Raw genomic sequence first — 23,062 nt, 5'->3', positions numbered from 1 at the left:
AGCCCAAGGTGAGTGGCTGCACACAAAACTTTGTGCATTGGCTCTTTAAGAGGGTGCCTGCATTTCTAGCTGTCTCTCCCTGGCAGACAGAAACCTCACTGCTTGTCACAGCCAGATGTTATGTGGGTACCTTTCTCAGTTCTGGTGCTCTTGGCTAGGAAGCCCAGCCTGGGGTTTAGGCCCCAGAGTCCTCAGTGGGAACCCCCCATAGCTGAGATCCCTCTGGAACTTCAGCTGCTGCCTGTGGGAACCCAGCCAGCCCCCTCATGCCTCCACACTTCCTACCAGTCTCTGTGTGGTCTCCACTTTTCCTCCTTGGGTATGGGAGTGTTCTCCAGCTCATCTTCAGTTGCAGTTGATTATTCAGAATGGTTTTTCTATATTTTAGTTATAATTCCAGTTTGGTCCCGGGAGAGTGTCAGTGTAGCTTACACTCAGTCCACTGCTATCTTTAATCTCTCCATCACAGAGTTTAACAACAGGGGGGCACAACCTTTTCAGATAGATGGTCTGATTTCAAGTTCAAGCTCCATCACGTACCATGGAGTGTTTGGCAAGTTACTTCAGCTCTCTGAGCTTCATTGTCATAATCTCTAAAATAGGGAGCATAGTACAACCACAGCGTGGGTGTTGTCAGCATTTAATAATAGAATATGTCCAAAATGCCTAGTACAGTGCCTGGCATGTAGTAAATGCTCAGTTAATGGTAGTTGTCATTCTTTCTCCAATGCCAGGATATAGTGAAGATCAAGTCCCAAGTTTGAGGATCTTAGTGCATTGGGTGAATGACTACACCCTCCCACAACCGTGAACAGCTCTGATGGTCATGTCTACATTTGATGTCCCCAGGCAGTTAGCATGCTTAGCAGCTGCTCCTGTGGGAGGCTGGTTGGGAAGCCTAGATTCTGCTTGTGCCTGGATTGAGTCAGTGCCAGTCCCTGAGCTTGTCCCATCCCTAAGCTTGGCTTTTCTTACCTAAAATGGCATCTACAAGTCCTTGTGACTCCTGCAGGGCCAGGACTTAGTCATAGCACATCTCCCTGGAGGCCAAGTGCCTGTGCTAATAACCCAGGTGCTCTGTGGGGGCTGAGTTTGTGCTGAGCACCTGCAGAAGGAACTGAGTGGCCTGTGGCACCAAGGCACACGCAAGAGGAATGGAACCCCTGAGCCGATAATCCCTTCAAAGAGAATGGCTTTTAAACTATTTATTAATTTCTAATTGTGTGAGAAAAACAGGTGTGAATATATTATCTGTGCAAAAATGTAAGCATTACAAATAAAAACACAGCTTCCTTTGTACTCTCAGTCTCAGACCTGCCCCAGAGATGAGCATGCTGACGGTAAAGATGCTTCAAGACTCTGACCAGGGCATGTGCACCCTTATCAAATAGTTTTGTATTGAATGTAAACTGTGATTGGGAAAAAACACACAACTGACATGAAAAGGAAGATTAATAAAGGATTGTCATTTACTTTCAAATCCAATGACTCATTCTAAACAGAGCTCAAAAGTATTAGCTTCACAGTATTTGAATTGGGCAATAAAATACATATCTTTAATGCTAGTTTTGTGGCTTTTTTTTCATAAGTGGTATCATATTACAGGAATGGTTCTAAAACTTGGTGGGGTTTTTTCCCTCCATTTGGTCTATATGTAAGAGATCTTTCCCCTCATCTCTTAATTCTGCATAGTATTTCATAGGGTGGATGGGCTGTAGTCATTTAAACATACCCTTGTTAAAATTTTTATTTTATTATTTATTTTTCAATTACAATTTACATTCAATATTATTTTATATTAGTTTCAGGTGTACAGCATAGTGGTTAGATAATCATATACTTTACAAAGTGGTCCCCCTGATATTTCCAGTATCCACCTGACACTGTACATTGTTACTACATTATTAACTTTATTTCCTATGCTGTACTGTACATCCCCATGACTATTTTGTAACTACCAATTTGTACTTCTTAATTCCTTTTCCTTTTTCATCCAGCCCCCTAAACCTCCTTCCCTCTGGCAAAAATTAGTCTGTTTTCTGTATGAGTCAGTTTCTGTTTGTTTGTTCATTTATTTTGTTCTTTAGATTCCACTTATAAGTGAAATCGTATGGTACTTGTCTTTTTCTGTCTTATTTCAGTTAGCATAATACCTGTGCTGTCGCAAATGGTAAGATTTCATGCTTTTTTATTAGCTGTTCCCTTCTTGAAGGGCATGAACATTGTTTCTACTTTTTTAATCTTATAAACAATTCTGCAATGACCATCCTTGTTTGTCCCCACTAGGGACATCTGTGCATATTTTCCTAGATGGGTAATGAGAAGAGTGGAAAATACAACTTTTATAGGTTAAATGCAGAATGAAACATAAAATTTTATGGCTTTATTCCCTGACTAGAAATAAGACAAGGATAGAATCAAGAGTGTATATAAGAAAAAGTGGTGGGCAGGAAGACAGATCAGAAAAGCATGTACCTTAATCTTTAAAATTGCCATCATCAAATATTAGTCTATAGTTTTTGATCCATTCAAAATATGTGTACAGCTGCATAGTTTCCATCTATAATTTTAAGATTATTATAGAATCCTTCTAGATTTAAAAAACTTGGCCAAAAATTTTTGAAAAAGAGGAATATCCTATCATATATTAAAACTAACTTAATAAAAGCAACATGGTATTGGTATACTAACCCACAGCTAAACAGGATGAAGTAGGTCCCATCAGACTTAAGGATAAGTCAGAAGTCTGAGGAGGAGTTTATATAATCTGTGGGGAAAGAAGGGGTACTTAATAAAATGTGGGGAGTGCATTGATTTGCTATTTGGAAAAAATTTATATACTCATACCATATACACAAATAGATTCTAGTAAATTAAAGAAATAAATATGAAATTATAATAGCTTTATAAAACAATTTGGCAACATAAAGCAAAATTCTTAGAAATGTTTATTAAATCTAATTAATAATTTCACTTCCAAGTGTCAACCCTAACGAAATAATTCTGATAAAGAAAAATGCAGGATGTCTTATTTTCTCTTACATTATTTAAAAGAGTACAACATTCAGAAATAGCCTGTGTGCCTGACAAAAGGTATGACTAAGTAAATGAAAAAAGCAAAAAATTAAAAAAGCAAAATTGAAAGTAGTGTGTTTATAACCAGGTTAAAACAATCATGCCAGTAAAAAAGAAATGAAAATTGTTTTTGAGTGGTGAAATGATAGGTGACTTTTAATTTTTTCTATTTTTCAGCAGTCCAATTTTTAAAGTAACTAGCATATGATATTTTTAGAATTCATTATTTCATTTAACAGTCACCCTTTTGAGTACTTACTGGGGTAAGGCACTCTATTAGGCAGTAGGGCCATAACAGTAACAATGAGATAAAGACATTGTTTTATAGTATAGTAGAAGCAAGACAATTAACCTTTAATAAGTAAACCTGATAACCTGAGGCTATTAGGGCCCAAGCAGAGTGCTGAGATAGTCATTAGGGAAGGCCATGCAGAGGGAGGTAGGGAAAGATGTTTGAGGAGGTGACATCGGCAACAGAGGGTGAGAATGAGCCTGCCATGCAGCATCATGGAAGAGCATCCCAGGAAGATGGAACTGCAAATTGTTGAAGAGGTTGCTAGGAATAACTTAGGTTGTTTGTAAAATGGAACAAGAATTAAGGCCTATTTATAATTCACAGCTAATATCCATTTTTCATTTGTCACAGAGTCTTGTCATAACCTTGCACTGTGTGGGATTCTGTAATCTAATGACTTCACATGTAAATTTTGCCCTGTGTTATTGAAACTTTCAAGTTTGTGAGGACTTGTGCCAGTTACCGAACCAGAAAAGACAGCCTCTGAAAGTTGGCAGAAACATGTCACTGTCGTGCTTTAGCATCCATTTGTCATCTGTTGTTTAAAAGTTTTTCAATAATATTTTTCCCTAATAAAATATTAACTGAGAATTGATTCTGGACTTGAGGTTATCGACAGAGCCCAGCAGTATGTAAGAATAACAGTTAACATTTAGTGGCTTTAAGATTTACCAAGTGAATCTATGCATATTCTGAACAATATTATCAGTGTCTCTCTTTTGTGAAAAAAGGAAAAAGCTGCCAAGCCAGCACTGGCAGAACTAGGTTCAAAGCAAGGTCCTACTAAATCCCTCCCTCAGCTCTCTTCTTTTTAAATTAAATTTATTGCAGCAACATTGGTTAATAACACTATATAAGTTCTAGGTGTACAATTCTATAACACGTCATCTGTATATTGCGCTGTGTGCTCATTACCCAAAGCCTGTCTCCAATCACTTTCCCCGCTGGTGTCTATGAGTTTGCTCCTTTGTTGCTTTCTGTTTTATATCCCACAGACAAGTGAAATCATATGGCTCTTGAGCTTTTCCATCTGACGCTTTTCACTCAGCATGACACTCTCAAGGTCCGTCCACGTCGTCGTAAATGGCAGTATTTCATCTTTCCTCTGGCTGCATAGTATTCCATTGTGTGCATGCCCCGCATGTTCTTTACCCATTCATTCATCGAAGGACACTTAGGTCGCTTCCATGTCTTAGCTACTGTGAGTAATGCTGCAAGAAACATAGGGATACATGTATCTTTACGAATAAGTGTTTTCAAATTTTTCAGGTAGGTACCCAGAAGAGGGGTTGCTGGGTCATATGGTAATTTTTGAGGGACATCCATACTGTTTTCCATAGTGGCTGCACCAATTTACATTCCTACCAACAGTGAATGGAGGTTTCTTTTTCTCCACATCCTCGCCAACACTGATTTCTTTCTTATTGCTAATAGCCATCTCACCCATGTGAGGCGGTATTTCATTGTGGCTTTGGTTTGCATTTCTCTTGTATCTAGGGAAGTTGAGCATCTTTCCATATGTCTCGTGGCCATTTGTATATCTTCTCAGGAGAAGTATATGTTCAGGTCCTCTGCCCATTTTTTAATTGGATTTTGTTGTTGTTGAGTTGTATGAGTTATTTGTATATTTTAGAAATTAGCCCTTTATCAGAGGTGTTGTTTGCAAATATCTTCTCCCATCCTACTGATTGCCTTTGTTTTGTTGGTGTTTCTTTTGCTGTGCAGCTTTTTAGTTTGAGATAGTCCCATTCATTTATTTTTGCTTTTTACTTCCCTTGCTTTTGGGGTCAAGTTCACAGACGCCTCTCTGAGACCAAGGTCCACAAGTTTAGTGCCTATATTTTCTTCTATGTATTTTATTGTTTCAGGTCTTATATTTAAGCCTTTAGTCCATTTTGAGTTAATTTTTTTGTATGGTGTCAAATAGCAATCTCATCTCATTCTTTTGCATGTATAGGGCCCCTTCTTAATTCAGTAGCAGAAAAGCCAGTATCTGGGTTTGAAAAACTCTCCCAAACAGACTTTCAGCTGAGTCAGGCCCTGGATGTGGCTGTGTGGACAAGTCATCAGTCCCTGCGAAGTAAACAGGAGCCCGCTCACAGCTCGTAAATCTCCATCACATTCCCCAGTAGGGCGGGTGGCAGGAGCCCTTTGGAGTTTTCAGCCAGTGGTGACCATGCCAGAAAAACACATCAGCCATCAGGATGTAAAGTAGAGCCTGGGCCTTAGCTTCCCTTGCAGGAGAAGGGCTGGAGACTGAACCCCAATACGTGGAACCCATGACTGTGAAGGGCCCCAGTGAAATGGATATCAGATCAGAGAGGGGTCAGGCCAACAGTTCTGTTGGAGAAAGAGCAGCGTTGGCTCTGGGTCAGTTTTCCTCTAGGCTTCCCCTCCTTTGTGGACCCCCGTGGTCCATGGTCCATGGTCCAGACTTCCCAGTCTCAGCAGCTTCACTAGCATGAACTGAGATCAGAGGGGACTGCCTTGAGATCACCCTGGATCAAGCTCAGAGGCCCACAGGGCAAGGTGGAAGCTTTGACTTGGCTAATGACCTACTGCTGTTTCCTGGGGCAACAGCGCTGACCCGAGGCATGGAGCTTAGAAAGCCAATCAGTCGCTCAGTGCACCTCACTCAGCAGTGGGTGGCACACCCAGGCCTGGGGCAGGAATGAACTTGGCCCCCACCCCCAAAGGTAGCACATCTGTCAACTGCTAGGTTTAGCAGAGGAGGTTACATCATCAGCCCTTTCATATGTCCTCTCTCTCAGCTCAAGATACCCTGGAGGCTGAGTGCACACACATCAAAAGGCCAGTAGTCAGATTTTTACAAAACCCTGAGATTCCAGTGAGCCTGAGCAGCACCAGTCCCTCCCAAGGGAATCTCCGCATCAGCAAGTCTGTAGCGGGCCTGTTTCCTGCCTGCTGTTTTCATGGGAGGGAATCCCAGCCCTGGCCGTGACTGCCAGCTAGGGACTGAAATGTCCAAAGCAGCTTTCGGCAAACATTCAGAGGTATCAAGGTGGGGAGATGTTTTTCAGAGGCTGTGATTGAGGTTCCGAGAGGACTGTGACTCAGCAAGCTCACTGGCTCATCAGTGACAGAACTGGGACTGGATGGAGGAGCCCCTCTGCCGTGATGCTGATTTTCTGGAATCCTAGAAAATGAAAACAGCCTCCTTGTCATTTTACCTGGCAGTCTTTTCTCTACTGCACCCCGGAAGATGCTGGGCTCTGAATGAGGTCTCTAGCAGCCTGCTTCCCCAAGGATCTGTGTTTCAGTATTTCCTCCCCTCAGTCAGTCTATAGAAGTTGTGAGTTGGAATCAGTATTCCATGGCATAGTGCGTCCCGTCTTCTTTATATTATAAACAACAGAAAATTATGTTTGCAAAACTCCCTGGTGAGAGATAGATTCACCCACAAGGAGCTCAGAACTTAGATGGAAATGCCACAGAATGGGACAAGTTCAGTTCCTGTCAGTGCGACTACATGCACACAATTGGGTAATAATAATATATAGAGAGAGCAGTGGGTCGCAGTGAGAAATTCATTCATTGTTTTTGGACGAGTGGTGATTAAAATATCTTCAAATTAACTTATTTTAAATGTTACTAAACTCCTAGACTCATTATGTCATTTCCAACTATAACAGTAAGATTTTTGTTATGGACAATTCTCTGGGGAAAAGGCAGCAGGCTGCCCATAGCTGAACGGATTGGCCAGGGCCTCTGGCCGCCTCCAGGCCAAGAGAATAAAAATCTGTCAGCTTGTAATCAGTTCCTGTTGTCTGTTGGAGGGCTCTGCAATGGTCAGATGAGATTTGGGGTAAAACAGAGTCACAGAGGTTTGCTTAAGTCAGGACCAATGTGCAGTGGTGGGCGTGTTAATACATTACAACTGAGGGAGACGTAATATGCAGCATTTCTGAACTTTTTTTTGACTAGAAAAACCCCTTTGTCCCCATGCAAGCATCTCATGAGATGAGTACTATGTAGAGCCCACTTTGGGCAACACTTTGTAGTGGATTTATCTGAAGATACAAATGTATTTCTCTGTAACTGAACTTAACCAAAAAACTTTCTTTCTGTGACAGCAGGAATTGGCCCAAGGCAGTGCAGCCTTCCCTGGTTTGAATGATGGTCAATTCCCCATTCATCTTTTGCTGTCGAAGATCTGTCCCCTTCCTCCGTCCTCGCTGCAGCCTCTGAGACGTGATCCTGTCTCCTAAGTTTACCTAAGTTTTCTGTAATCTGGCATCACCCCTCTAAAATGTGCTCTCTTTTCATCTCCATCATGACCTGCAACTTTTGTGGGATTTGGTACAGAGATATACAAACTAATTTAGTCAGGGGTGTGGGAGGGTATCAGAAAAAAAAATGCACTAATTTCGGCAATATTGAAAGCCAGCTCCTGATCTTCCCAGAACAGGTGTCAAAACTGACTTTCTTCTTCGGAAACAGGACTTCACAATGTTCGTGGTGAACCCAGCACCCACTTTCCAAAGGTAGCTTCTGCTTTTCCATTTGTTGCCCATTTTAAAGTCATTGAACTTATTTCTGTTTCAACCTGCAACCCTCCCTTCATTTATTAAGTGCTTACTGTGTGCTAGGTGCTGGATGCAAAGGTAAAAAGATAGAATCCTTGTAAAGATGGGCTTATGGTCTAAGAGAGAGTGAGACTTGCTAACAGAGCACAGTGCAGTAAATTTGACATGGAATTGGGATAGTTCATGTGGCTCTGCCTGGAGGAATCAGGGAAGGCTTCAAAGAGGAGGTGACTCTTGAACTGAGACTTGGAGAATAAATAGAATTTCATGAGTTGGATAAAAGTGTGAGGATTGTGTGTCAGTAGAGATTTTCTAAGCAGGACCTATCTACACATGCAAAGGTGCAGCTCACTGAGAGAGCCTAGTTTAGTCAGGGAGTAGCAATTAGATCAGGAAAGCTCAAACTCAGAATGAATAATAATAAAAACTCCGTTTATTGTTCACTCTATGCCAGGTGCTAGGTCAAATCATTACATATATCATCTGATTTAATCTTCAAAGCAAACCTATGGCAGAGGCATTATTATCCCTGTCGTATAAATGAGGACACTGAGCGAGGGCAGCTTCATTAACTTAAGCAAGGCCCCATGTCAGATGGGGGAGCCAGGATGGCATTGCACTGCCTGATTCTGAACAGATTTGCTCCTGCTCTTGCCCCAGATGCTGGATAGCCTCCTGCTTGCGGGGGCCAAGTGGCGGGAGGGGCGCGGCGGAGTCAGTGCTGCGGGGAGGAGCACTCCTGCCCAGCTGCCTCCGGACTCCCTGCTTGACCCCAGCTCCCAGCTCATTCTCACTCCCCTTACCTTCCAGCCACAGCCTGTCTGGGCACCTGCTTCCCTTCCGCTGGGCTCCTGGCACAGGGAGACAACTCTTTGGACTTTGGGTGGAGCAGAGAACCAGCTACCAAGTCAAATACAGTGACAGGAATCTCAGGGTTTTCTCCTGAGTCCTCAGAAGAACTGCCCTGCTGTCGCTTCTGTGGTTTGGAAGCTTTTCCAGTAGCTCTGGGTGGCATCCAGCCTGGTGGGGCTGAATCCATCAGGAAACCCTTCTGCACTACTTGACCCTGCCTCCCACCTCCTCACACATCTGTCCCGAGGGGCTGAAGACGGTGGTGCGGAGCGTTTGGCCTGAGGCCCGCGAGCTTTCCACCCGCCCCTGAACACCCCAGTCGCACAAAGTGAAGGAATCTTGGCTTCGCCCTCGGCCGGGTCAGAAAACAGCGCAACGTAAACTTAGCAGAACTGGCAAACTGCGTGTCTGGAGTAGCCGATCCCCTATGTCCACACTGATCATTGACCTTCATGGGTCACATTTGTAGGTTCTAGGAACCTATGTTTGCAGTGTCGCTGGGGAAGCATTTTCGAAACCGTTGCCTGTCATTTTGGAAAGAGCTGTTTTGTTCCTTTCCATCTGGAGGGTTGAAATTGGCAGCAGTCGGTTGAGATGGAGTCGAAAGGATCCTTGCTGGCAGGGGTTGTTGAGAACTTGAGCAGGGCCTGGCAGCCAAAAGCAGTAATCACAAATCAAAGTTTTCACAGTACGTAGTGTGAAAGAGGTGAGGCGGGGTCGGCGAGGGGCCTGGGAGCCTCTGGCGCCAGGGGCTTTCCCTGTCCCTTTACCCTCCTTTCATTCTTTGGCTCTTTCCCTCCAAACTCATCCAGTTGTCAGCTGTTGCCTTGGCATCGCCATTTGCTTTGAGCCCCTCTCAAGGTTAGGGTTTGGGATTTTTTTTCCTGTAAAGTGCCAGATAGTAAATATTTTAAGCTTTTTGGACCAGACTTTGTAGCAACTACTCAACTCTGCCACTGTGGCATGGAGTAGCCATGACAGCATGTAAACAAATGAACGTGGCTTTGTTCCAATAAAACTTTATTTGCAAAAGCAGGTGGTGGGCTACATTTGGCCATAGTTGGCTAACCCCTGCTCTAGATTTTAGTTCTCTCCTTTTTCCTTCCCTTTTTTGAATCCCAAGAATAGGAACAAAGTGTTTAAAAAGGCAAGCTGTTTGTGCTGTTGCTGTTGGACTCTCCTCCCTTCTTTTTTGACAATTCAGAAAGTACACTTTGTCTTGTCTTTATAGGTGGTTATTTAAGTCAAAAGCAGCCATAAAGGCAAGAATCCTCTCAGTGAGCATTTGGTAGGCTCTGTTGTGAAATAGTAATTTGTAATGTACTTTTTATTTAGCTAGGTACAGAGATTACTGGTATATGGCCGAATAATTCAGGAAAACTTTCTGTACCACACTGTGCAGGCATGGAATAATAAATGCTTCTTGCTGGAATGAATGAACATACGGAAGCTGAAACTGTTTAGAAATGATTTCTTTACAAATCATTTAGCGGTGATTGTATATGGTAACATAGATACAGCTCCTTTACCTCTCATGATCTTGACTGTGGATGTTTCCCACAGCACCTAAGCTTCCTGGAGAGACCAGAGAACACACAGGGTTTTAGGTAAAGGTACAGGTGAAACACTCTCCACGCGTGTGTCCTGTTGTTGGAGACAGGTAATCCCACCCCCACCGCAAAAGGCCACACTAAAAGCACTCAGCCTCACAGATGCAAAAACGCCCGTCTCAGCATCCTTCCCTGTCAGCTCGTGGCCATGGGAGGAGGATTACCAACTGGGATCGGTCTTGCAGTTCACGGTGGCGAGGCACAGCCACCTGACGGCCTCCCCAGCTTCCAGTGCAATGCTCAAGGGAAGTGTACAAGCTAAAGTCTGGAAGACAGTCATAAAATGACAAAGGGACACAGTCAAATGGGAAATCCAATAATGGCATGATTCTAATTATGTTTAAAATACTTATCTCTATGCCTAAGGCCAATCCCAGGCAGAGGATATTAAAATGTCAACAGTACCTCTGTGCAATAGAATTAGGTGACTTTAATTCCTTCTTTTTGTTTCATAATTAAAACAATTTTTCTCTACAATAAACATTTGTTGATTAGTTTTTAAAGGTATTCTTTAAAAAAGATAAGGAATGGTTATCCCAGTCTACCTTTTGTCTTACTGAGAACAAAAGAGCAGGCTCCCTAAGACAATCTTCTCACCCACCCTACAGCGAGCACCCCATGGGCGGCATGGAGCTTTGCTGGGAAAAACAAACCTGCTACAGGCGACTGCTGGGGGTGTTCAGACATCTGACAGGCGTGTGCTTCTCCTTAGTCCGTCAGCACTGGTGTGAGGGGCCTGAGGAAGGGGCTGGGCATTAGGAACTGTTGCTTTGGGCCACCTGATGGGATCATTTGTTTCTCTTGGGTTCCTCTTCAAAGAAAATGTGGTAGTACCTGTCTCAGCTTGGCCTGGCCTTTCTCTTCCTCTTCTCAGCTTACTAAAAAATACCACAAGCTAAATGAGCAAGTAATGTCTTGACCTTTTATATACATATATATTTTAAAAGCAATTTTCTAAAGAGATTAATGCCATTGAAAGTATTCCAGAGAAAGGACAGTTTCTTAAGGAAACACACATATTTGAAAGTAACAGCTTTTGTGTAGAAATTAGTGCTTTTTTGATGAAAAAGAAAAGGGATTTTCTTTTGAAGTGGTCAGGATTCAGGGGGCCCCCTTGAGACACTGTTGACAGAGACTTCATCATATTATGGGGTTAGCCTCTATTCCTAGGGCCTAGGGTCTCCCTGCTTGTGACACAGCCCACTTCCCTGCGGAGATGAAGACCTTAGGCTTGGTTAAGGGTCCGTGGGGCACAGCTTTACTGTTGGCGACACTGGACAGGTTACTACTAGTCCTTCTGTGTCTTTCTACTGCCACTCAGACCTTACCCCTATCAAAGAGTGGCTGTGGGGATTGAGAATGACAAATTTCACTAAGATTTTCAGTCATCCAATCCAACCCAAGTTAACAACTCCCCCCGCCAGCCCCCAGCCCCACACATACACACTTCCAGGCATCTTTTTGCTGTGTCTTGGTTTCTTTAGGCCATCACTAAGGTGTCCTCTTGCTGTAGCTTCTCTAGACTAGGGGAGAGCCGGCCCCTTGGTCTAAGGGATGCGTATGAAGAGCACTGATGTCTCGGAAGTGATCACTGAAGTCCCCCCAAGAGTACAGATCTTGTTGCATCCTACTGTTTGCTTCTACTTATTATTTTAAAATGCAGCTTTTGAAGAGATTCATAAAACATGACTTAATCTTCTCTTTGATGCTCTGTTCCAGCATACTGGATTCTGGCCTTTCAAACTTTGAACAGCCATGAAAAAATCAGTTCTCTTGTTTTAATAGACGTTGCTTGGCCTTTCACCCTGTCCTTCATTGAAGAATAACTATAACTCTTAGTGACTTAGTGAAAGAGTGGCTAAAAAGTGTTTGGCCTGGTATTTGGCCATTTTAAACCTCAGATACAGTGACCCTTGAACATGGGTTTGAACTGCACAGGCTCATTTATATGCAGATGAAAAAAATAAATATCTGTACTATTTTTGATCTGTGTTTGGGAAACCGCGGATGTGGAGGGCCCACTGTGTGCATTGTTCTATGACATTTTATATAGGGGACTTGAGCATCCCTGGATTTGGGCATCTCCTAGAACCAATCCCCTGTGGATACCAAGAGACAGCTAAGTTTTGGGGGAATCAAAAGATATATTCAGATTTTTGACTGCACAGGGCCAGTGCCCCTAACCCCTGTGTTGTGCGAGGGTCAACTGTAATGAGTTGTCCAGCCTCCTGTGCCCTTCCTTTCTTTTTGAGGGGGCTTGTTTTGGCCAGAAGAGGGCAGTGTTGTGTGTGTGGTCTCCCCCCAGAACAGTGGCAGCCCCCAGAGGCCATAGCTCTTTACTAAATGACAGGTATTTTGAGAACACTTAACTTGATTCCGATTTTGTACTGTAAGCCTAAAACGGCCAGGGCGACAAGGCTGCAAAGAACAAGGCGGAGCTGCCTGCCCTGAGTGTGCACCTGATGCTGCGTGGTGCTTGGTGTGTACTGTACGGATGCTGCAGGGGCACTGTGGACACACGGGGGCAGGAGACGTGATGTACAAGTGGAGGCCTGTGGAAAGGGCAGTGGAGGTGCCCGCAGAATGGTTACAGCATTGCCAGACAGAGGCGAGGGAGACGGTCTCCAGGAGGAAGGAAAAGTGGTGGGGCCCAGAGAAGGGAAAGAACAGGATGTACTGGGGGACAGCCAGGAGACAGGCTGCTTTGGCATAAAGTGGATGAGCGGAGGGATGAAAAATAAGCCTGAAGACAGGCAAAGTCTAATCGCAAAGGTTAAGGATTTTAAAAGATGCCGTAACATTTGGCGAACATTTACATGTCTTAGTCCATTCAGGCTGCAGTAACAAAATTCCACAGACAGGGTGGCTTACAAACAATTTATTTTTTCACAGTGCTAGAGGCCCAGAGTCCAAGGTCTGGGTGCCAGCACGGTCAGGGAAGGGCTTTCTTCCAGGTCTTAGACTTCCTATCTTTAGGTGGCAGAAGAAGGGATGAGGGAGCTCTGTGGGGTCTTTTGTAAGGACATTAATCTCACTCATGGGGGTTCTCCCCTGATGACCTCATCACCTCTCAAAGGCCCCACTTCCGAACACCATCACATTGGACATTAGGATTTCAACATGAATTTTGGTGTGATACATTCAGACACCAGTGCAGGGTGTGGTTCCTGAGTACTTTGAAGTAACGCTTATTAAGTCCTTGCAAAACCCTATATGATGGGACCATGATTCTCCCACTGCACACACGAGGAAAGCAAGAGCTGCAGGCTGGGTTCTCTGGGAAGCAGACCGAACTGAGTAGTGTCAGGAGGTTTTTGTCTTTTCCTGAGTGCTTCTGGGATCAACACAGGAGGAGGGGAAGGGAAGGAGAGGAAAGAGCTAGAATTGGGCAGAGGGAGAGCTGGATTGCGATGCAGTCCTTGGATGTGGGCCCCGCGGGGAAGGAGGTGTGACGGGAGCGAGGCAGCTCTGTCAGGGGCAGCTTCTGGAGAGAGACTCAGCGAGGGCTGTCAGCACTCCAGGAAGCCGGGGAAGCAACTCCCTTAGTCCCTAAGGGGGCCTGGCAGGTGCAGCAGAGACCCCACTATCATGAGCTCAAGAAGCTTGCCAAGGTCACACTGCTCCTCGGTGGAAGAGGCAGTACTCAAACCAAGGCAGGCGACCCTTCTCCAGTTCACTGTGTTGCAGAGATGTTGGGGATCGACGGATATTTCTAAGCAGAGGTGACCTGCAACTCAAGCCTTACTTTAGAAACCTTATTCTTGATAGTAGCATGTAGAATGGGTAGGAGGAGAGAGATGAGGTTAGAATTAAAAAAATAATACATACTAGCATATAGTACAAAATTCAGAAATTACAAAAGGGTACGCAATAAAAATAAGTCTTCTCACCCCTGTCCCCTCTGCTCTCTGGACAGAGCTATCCTTCCCAGTTTTTAAATATATTTTCCAAAGATAGTATATGCATATGGAGTGTACATGTTGCATTCATATCTCACCATCCACACTGTTCTGTACCTTGATTTCATGTTAACAACCTAACTTGGATACTGCTACTGTGCCTTTCATATGAAACTGCCTTATTCTTTTAAAGATGGCAGATGTTTTTATTGAAATGGATGTTCCATTTCGTCGAATGCTCATTCTACATCTATGGAGAGGAGCATATGACTTTTGTCCTTCATTTGTTTGTGGTGTATCTCACTGACTGATTTGCAGATGTTGAACCATTGTATGCCTGGAATATACCCCATTGGTCAGGGTGTATGATACTTTTCATGTATTGCCAAATTCAGTTTCCTAATATTTTGTTGAGGATTTTGGCATCTATGTTCATCAGGGATATTGGCCTTAATTTTCTTTCCTTGTGCCATTTTCACCTGGTATCAGGGTAATGCTGGTCTTGTAAATGAGTTTGGAAGTGTTTTTCCTCTTCTATTTTTCTGGAAGTTTAAGAATGACTGGTATTAATGCTTCTTTAAATGTTTGGTAGAGTTCACCAGTGAAGCTGTCTGGTGGACTTTGTTGCTTGGGAGGTTTTTGATTACTGTTTCAATCTCCTTGCTAGTAATTGGTCTGTTCAGACTTTGTTTCTTCATGATTCAGTCTTTGCAGGTTGTATATTTAGGAATTTACCCATTTCTTTTCGGTTGTCCAATTTGTGGCATGTAATTGTTCATAGTAATCGCTTATGATCTTTTGTATTTCTGTGGTATCAGTTTAACATCTCCTCTTTCATTTCTTTTTTGTTGTTGTTAATCCTCACCTGAGGACATTTTCCCCCCACTGATTTTTTAGAGAAAGTGGAAGGGACCGAGAGAGACAGAAAGGGGGGTGGGGAGAGGGAGAGGGAGAGAGAGAAACATCAGTGTGTGACAGACACATCGACTGGTTGCCTCCCTCATGCTCCCTGATGGGGGCTGAGGATCGAGTCTGCAACCAAGGTACGTGCCCTTGACTGGAATCAAACCCGAGACCCTTCAGTCCAAGAGCTGATGCTCTAACCACTGAGCCACGGCTACTATAGTCTTTGGATGGAATATTCAAGATATGTCTGTTAAGTGCATCTAGTCTAATGTGTGGCTTCAGATCAATGTTTACATATTGATCTTTTGTCTGGATGATCTATACATTGACCATTGTAAGCTATTAAACTCCCCTACTATTACTATATTTCTATTGGTCCCTTTAGGTGTTAATATTTGCTTTATACAGGGGTGTTCAAAAGTAGGTTTACAGTTATGAGTACACGAAACACAGTTTATTCTTGTATTACAACTGTAAACCTACTTTTGCCCATGCCTGTATCTTTAGGTGCTGCTATATTGGGTGCATGAATATTTACAAATGTTATAACCTCTTGCTGGATTGATCCCTTCATCATTATTTAATGCCCTTCTTTGTTTTTGTTGTAAAGTCTATTTGTCTGATGTAAGTGTAGCTCCGCCCGGTTTGTTTTGGTTTCCATTTGCATGGAATGTCTTTTTCTATCCCTTTACTTTCAGTCTGTGTATAAACTTAAGGCTGAAGTGAGTTTCTTATAGGTAGCATATAGTTGGGTCTGTTTTTTTTTAATCATCTCAGCCATTCAGTGTCTTTTGATTGGAGAATTTAATCCATTTACATTCAAAGTACTTTCTGATAGGTATGTACTTATTGCCCTTCTGTTAATTGTTTTCTGGCTGTTTTGTAACTGTTCTTCCTTTCTGATTTGATGCTATTCCATAGTGTATGATTAAGATTCCTTTATCTTTTGTTTATCTACTATAGGTTTTTGCTTTGTGGTTACCAAGAGGCTTACATTTTGTTTTGTGTTTTTGAAGTCACAATTTACATCTTTGTGTCTTATGTATTTATTAACAAATTATTGTAGGTATAGTTATTTTTACTACTTTTATCTTTTAACCTTCATAATGGCTTTGTATGTGATTAAGTCTTCACCTTACTACAGTCAGGCATCACTTAAGGACAGGGATGCATTCTGAGAAATGTGTCATTAGCAATACTGTCATTGTGCAAACATCATAGAGTGCACTTACACAAACCTAGAGGGTATAGCCTATTACACACCCAGGCTAAATGTCCGTTACTTCTAGGCTCCAAACCTGTACAGCATGTTATTGTATTACAATTCCCTACGGTATGCAATACAATAGTAAATATTTGTGTATCTATACATATCTAAACATAGAAAAGGTACAGTAAAAATACAGTATAAAAGATAAGAAACGGTCCACCTGTGTAGGGCACTTACCATGCGTGGAGCATGCAGGACTGGAAGCTGCTCTGGGTGTCAGTGAGTGAATGTGAAGGCCTAGGACATCACTGTACATCCTGTAGACTTTACAGACACTGAACATTAGGCTGCACTAAACTTATAACATATTTTTCTTTCTAAATAAACCTTAGCTTACTGTAACTTTTTAACTTTGCTCTTTTGTAATAACACTTAGCTTAAAGCACAAAGACATTTTATAGCTGTACAAAAATATTTTCCTTTTTTTACCAATTTCTTTCATTATTTATTCCATGCATGAACAAAAATATTTTCTTCATATCTTTATGAGATTTTTCTATTAAAACTTTTTTAAAACTTTTTAACTTTTTTGTTAAAAATGAAGACCCAAACATTAGCCTAGGCCTACACAGAGTCAGGGTCATCAATATCACTGGCTCCCACCTCCACACCTTGTCCCACTGGAAGGTCTTCTGGGGCAATTACACTGGGGAGCTGTCCTCTCCTGCACCAACAATGCCTCCTTCTGGAACACCTCCTGAGGGCCTGCCTGAGGCTCTGCTTGAGCGAGGTGCCACTCTTTTCAGAAACAAGTCCAGGGTGGTTTGCTTGGTTTCTTTTTTTCATTATAGATTTTCATCGTAGATGACGCAACATGAACATTCCTCTCTATTAATGAAAACCTTTCGGTGTGAGGGATCCATGTTTTCAAACATTTTAAGGAGCTTCTTGAGGGCTGCACAAGCTTCTGCTAAGCCCTTCACGGTGCATTTTCTTGGGGCTTCTGCTTTGCTTCTCCTGCAGTTTCCTTTGCTCCTGCCTCTTCTTCAGCTATGTGTTCCTGTTCCAGTTCCGACAACTCCCCATCAGTCACTTCCTTGGGAACCAGCTCTAGGAGCTCCTCAGTGTCATCCTCACCCATAGCCTTGCTGATTTTTGCAGGCTCCTCATCCTTGGCAAATGCTTTGAAATCTTGGATGAATCCCTTGAGTATCTTCTTCCAGACACCATTCATACACTCTTTGGTCAGATCATTCCAAGCCCAAGCCAGGGTCTTGATTCAGTCATAGAGGTGGTGATCCTTGAGAATTGCATCAGTGTCTTCCTCAGTGGCAGCAATGGCCTAGGCAAAGGTCCTTCTCAGGGAATAGGCTTTAAAAGCTGCTATAACTCCTTGCTCCATTGTTTGCATCAAAGAGGTTCTGCGTTTGAAGGAAGAAACACCACTTCGATATTGGGATGAAGATCAGTAAGTAAAAGGAGGATGTCTGGGAGCATTGTCAACAATAAAGAAAATCTTGAAAGATGTCCTCCCCATAGTACTTCTCCACTTCGCTGGTGTAACAATTCAGGAGGGCACCTTATTAATATGCTTGAAGGCCCTGGGGTTCTCACTGTGCCAGATCACAAACGGTTTCAATCTGTTGCCTACAATATTGCCCACTGTGCCCTGAGTGGGGCAGCCTGTTAAGAACTGTTTCTCTACTTTCTACAGTCCTATGGGATCTGCAACCATGAGCCCCAATAGCCACCAGAACCAAGTGATCAAGGGGGTGTCCCCTAGGTACAATCACTGGGGCACCAGATGTGTGGTCCCTGTGACCTGGAGCAAGGCTGAGTCCACAGTGCTTGGAGAAGACTGTGGTAGGCCTTCAGGTATCACTTAATTAGAAGCGTCTCAGGCTGAAGCTTTAAGATAAGCAAATAGGCCTCTTTCACCGAAAGACTGGATGCTTTTCAGTCTGTACTGGGTGATTCCATGTGCGAGCCCTGTAAGAACTGCTTCTCAGCTTGCTGTAGCCTATGGACACAGCCCCACTGGCTTTCTTTGGAGATTCATCTCTCGGATGCAGGTCTTAAAAGTTGGAGCCCCCATCATGCGGTTCAGACCCTTCAGTGCTCAGGGAAAAGCTGGGAGTTGAGTCCCTCCCGCTGTGGGTCACCACATCAGGGGTTTATGACAACCTTGGGTCTCAGCCTCTCTTTCCCATTTCAATGTGGGATTTTTTTCTCATTCGCCCGATGTGTAGGAATCACTCATGTAGCTATTGGGTTTCTGTCATAGGAAACTGTTCTGTATGGAGCTGTAGATCTGGTGTGTCCATGGAAGGAGGAGAGTTCAGGATGTTCCTGTGTCATCATTCTGCACCATAACCTATCGCTTGTGTTTTTGATGGTAGCCATTCTAAGGAGTGAGGTGATACCTCTCTGTGGTTTTGATTTGCATTTCCTTGATGATTAGTGATGGTGTATACTTTTTCATGTACCTGTTGGCCGTTGGTATATCTCCTCTGAGATCCTTTGCCTGAGAGGGGCTGGAGCCAGTTCATGGACCTGCAGGGACCATGGTCTGTCTGATGCATGGGTGAGTGAGTCTCCTCCTGGGACCCTTGGTATGGTGCTGAATCCCACAGCTCCCACGAAGGCCCTTTTGTTCATGGATGGATGCCAAACTGTTGTTTTTGGAGGGTGGGACAAAAACAAGGATTTCTTAAGCTACCATGATGCTAACATCACTTCTCAATCTTCTTATAACAAATAATACTGTCATATATTTGAGCATGTGGCAGTTTGCACATGTGGGAGTATTTCTATGAGATAAAGCCCAGAATTACTAGATCAAAGGGTATATGAGGCTTTCATTTTGATAGATGTAGCCAGATTGATTTTTACAGCAGTTTACTCTACCTACAGCACACGAGATGCCTATTTCCCACATCCTGACTGTTTGATTTTACCAGTCTGAAAAGTAGCAATTCATTGTGGCTCTAATTTGCATTTATCTTACTATGAGGGTGGCTGAGATGCGTTTCCTATGTTTAAGAGAGATTTGTAACACCTTTCTTGTGAACTTTCCATATTCTTCGTGCATTTTTGTCTCTGGTTTTCATCTTCTATTTCTTGATTCACTGAAGCTCTTTCCTTTTTGATAGGAGTGACAAGTGTTTAGAGTATCTTTGTAAAACAAGATTATCCAAGGAACCCAAATATAGAAAGCACAGGAGGGGCTGTGTGTGTGTTTGAGCTCAGGGCAGGATGCACAGGGTGAAACTGAGGAAGGAGCCATGAGGGACATCCTTGTCCTGGGCAGAGTAGGGCTCTGGGTGATACCAGGGTCCATGCCGCTGGGCACTGGGCAGCACCCAGGGCCGCTTCCTGAAACTCACCTGCCTCTGCCTCCATGGCATTTATCTCCGCAGCTCATGTGCTCCTCGGTGCAGAAGGCCCTGTTTGAGGAGGAAGACCACGTGAAGAAACTGCAGCAGAAGGTGGCCACCCTGGAGAAGCGGAACCGGCAGCTCCGGGACCGGGTGAAGAAGGTCAAGAGGTCTCTGCGACAAGCGCGCAAGAACGGCCGCCACCTGGAACTGGTGAACCAGAAGCTCAGTGAGAAGCTGGCGGCCACAGCGGGAGCCCTCCCGCACATCAATGCCCTGGGCCGGGAGCCCGCAGGCAGCACCTACCTGCGGGGATAGCGGGAACCCCACGGTGCCTCAGCCGGCGCTGCTGGGCTTGCCTCTCCCCAGGGAATGGAGAGTGACGGCGGTGGTGGACGTGCACATGTTTCAGATCTTGTAGAAGATATTTTTACTATGCATTTGGTAGTGTCTAGCTGGTTTAAAGGGGAATCTGTCCCTATCTGGCCTGGTCCCAGACACGGGGCTTGGAAGTCCAGAGGTAGCAGGATCCTGGCAGCTGTGTGCTTGCCTAGGGCCTGTCCTCAGCCTCCAGGAGCAGCCTGCAAAGTGCAAATATTGGGGAAAGAACATTTTAGACTCTCTAGATAGATGAGACTTCAAGGAGCTTGGCCTTTATTTCAGAAGAGAAGGCAGTGTGGTCTCATCTCCAAGCTGTAGAACAACTGCTAGTTCTGAGGTGTGATCTGAGTGACATCATGGAACCATCTGGTGTCTCATTTTCTAGACCTTTGGAAGGAGGATGGCGGCCTTGCCAAGCACCCAAGGATGCCTATAAGTAACATGCGCAGGGTGTCCATACTCCAGCCAGCATTTTCTCACAGCTGAGGCACGTTAGACTTCATGAGCTTGGCAAGGTAAGGGAACTAGGTTGGGCATCAGTTCATTACAAAGAGAAAGTATACCCAATTTCTAATACCAGCTTTAATCAAGAGGGACATGGCCTTTACGGGCCTGTCAGGTTTCATCACACCACATTCCAAAGTTGGAAAACCCCCAGTAGTATCTCAGCCTCTTCTAAATTTTAACTTACTGTTTGCTCAGTAATTTCTTCCAACTTTTCCAAATTTAAGGTGAGCTGCCCCAATACTTTGTGGACTTCTGTAAAAGACACCTCCTTATTGGGATCACGTGACCTTACTTTATTTCCATCCAGGATCCCAAAGGGCTTGTTCCAGGTGTTCAATCTCTGGCTTCATGCAAACGCTTTCTACCCACCAGGACTGACCTCGCCCCGGAGCAGTGTTTGTACAGCAGTCCCCTGTCGTGACTGCACCTGTACACAATCAAACTCTTCATCCCCTTGGGATAGAAACCTTTAAAGACAGTCCTACAACTAAGAAGTAGAGGGCTCAGTATACCTGACACTCGAGCTCTTGACTTAGGCACATTTGATCAAGTCCCAGTTGTGTTAGTAAGAGGTCAGTTGAGCGTCCTCTCTTGGTTACCCTCTATTGCTGGACCTCCAAACCAAGTTTCCCTCCCCTGCTTTTCCAGATGGAAGCTTCTGGCCTTTCGCTGGGGGATTGGCTGCCCACAGACCACCCAAGACACTACAGGGCCTGATTATTCTGTCTTCTCCACTGCAGTTACTGTGAGATTTCCATCCCACTGTTCACCAGTGGGGGGTGGACCTTGTGCCACTTGTCTTGTGCCACTTATCTCAGTGGCAGGCTCCTGCCTCAGGTACAACTCTGTGCCCTGGACTGAATGGCATTGGAGCTTTTTGCTCATGGGCACTTCATTTCCAAGCTTCTACCACCACTTTATTAGCTGGATGCTTCCTAGTGGGGTACAACAGAAGGTGCGTCTTCTAGGTTCTTCTTCCTGGGGATATTTCCTTAGGGTGGTTTGCTTTCACTGAAGAGAATGACAAGCCTAAGGGTGATTCACAGTCGGTGTTTGCAGAACTGTGGAAGCTGGATCTCTACATCTGCACTATGTTCTCCCTTTTCAATAAATATGAGCAATATTTCAGCCATAACAGTAAAGTGATGGGGTTTTTTTGGACCAGGGAAATGTCAAGATTTGTCCTGAAAAGGCAACTAGATCCTCTGGGGGCGTGGGGGGGGGGGATGAGTAACACCTGGGGCATTTAGGACACTGAGCTGAAACCTCCTCTGCTTTCCCTGTTGGGATGTGGCCTAACCCTGTCTCTCTCAGGGTTTCCATCTCTCAGCACACCTGCAGAAAAGCAGAGCTATCCTGGCCTGCTCCTCACAAGGGACGGCAGCTTCATTAATCAAAGTCATCAAAAGCACCCTCAGACCAGTTACCAAAGGGAACTCCCCGGGTCCCTGTTATCCGCTGTGTTGTCATCTTAACCATAGTCCTTGCCACCTGTTTATGGTATTAGGAATTTTTTTAAAAGATTTTTAAATTGATTTTCTTGAAAGGAAGGAAGAGGGAGAGACAGAAACATCCATGTGAAAACAAAACATTGATCAGCTTCCTCCTACACGCCCCCTACCGGGGATTGAGCCCATAACCCGGGCATGTGACCTAATGAGGAATGGAACTGGCAACCTTTTGGTGTATGGGACAATGCCCAACCAACTGAGCCACACAGGGCAAGTAGGAATTTTTTTATTCAAGAATATTCCAATTATAAATACTCACCAAAACTTGACATACGTTAGCTACCCTCTCCTAGCACTACCTCTGACATATAGGTCATTGTTTAGTTCCACTTTGGGTCTGAGGAGGCCAAGTGTCTTTTCCAAAGTCATATAATAAACAAGAGGCAGACATCTAGAATCTTTAAATACAATCTCCAGGAGTCACAAGCTGGTAGCATGTAGGTTATACCTAGTGTGCAGAAGAGACTTCTTGGGCCTCCACATTGTGTTTGAATGTGAATATCTTTGGTAACTCCAGTTCAGGCCACTGTCTCTATTGCTATGGCTCCCTCTTTTTATTTTTTAGCACTCAGGCTGTGTCACACACTTATGGCACCTACGTGGAAGCGGAAGTTAACAGGGATTCTTGCTCCTCTGGTGCAAGGCCCCATCTTCTGGAGAGAGAGAACACAAACTCTGGTCACTATGACTGCATCAACTGTTGGCTCAGCAACAGTCCACATTCTACAATGGTTTAAAAACAATCAAGTACACAGCATATGTTAGGCTGACGGGATCAGATTAAATATTACCTCATTTAATATTCCTAACAATTTTATAAAATAGTGATCCTGATCCCCAGTCCCCATTCTGGGGCTTCAAGAGATTATAAGTAGATTGTCCAATGCACACA

At 44.0% G+C, this 23,062-nt stretch overlaps 1 protein-coding gene across 1 annotated transcript in view; it reads left to right on the top strand.

The window, feature by feature from the left end:
* Window positions 1–21,792, top strand: part of CCDC3 (coiled-coil domain containing 3) — an 86,189-nt gene extending 64,397 nt beyond the window's left edge. Inside the window, exon 3 of the mRNA XM_081137473.1 lies at window positions 19,814–21,792. Within this exon, the coding sequence (XP_080993599.1) occupies window positions 19,814–20,089 (276 nt within the window). The 3' untranslated portion in view covers window positions 20,090–21,792. The remainder of the gene's footprint in view (window positions 1–19,813) is intronic.
* Window positions 21,793–23,062: the final 1,270 nt, after the last annotated feature.

This window comes from Miniopterus schreibersii, assembly GCF_964146895.1.
Source record: "Miniopterus schreibersii genome assembly, chromosome: 1".
Taxonomy (NCBI): domain Eukaryota; kingdom Metazoa; phylum Chordata; class Mammalia; order Chiroptera; family Miniopteridae; genus Miniopterus; species Miniopterus schreibersii.
The sequence above is the reverse complement of the archived record's forward strand: the minus strand, read 5'-3'. Positions and strand labels throughout refer to the sequence as shown.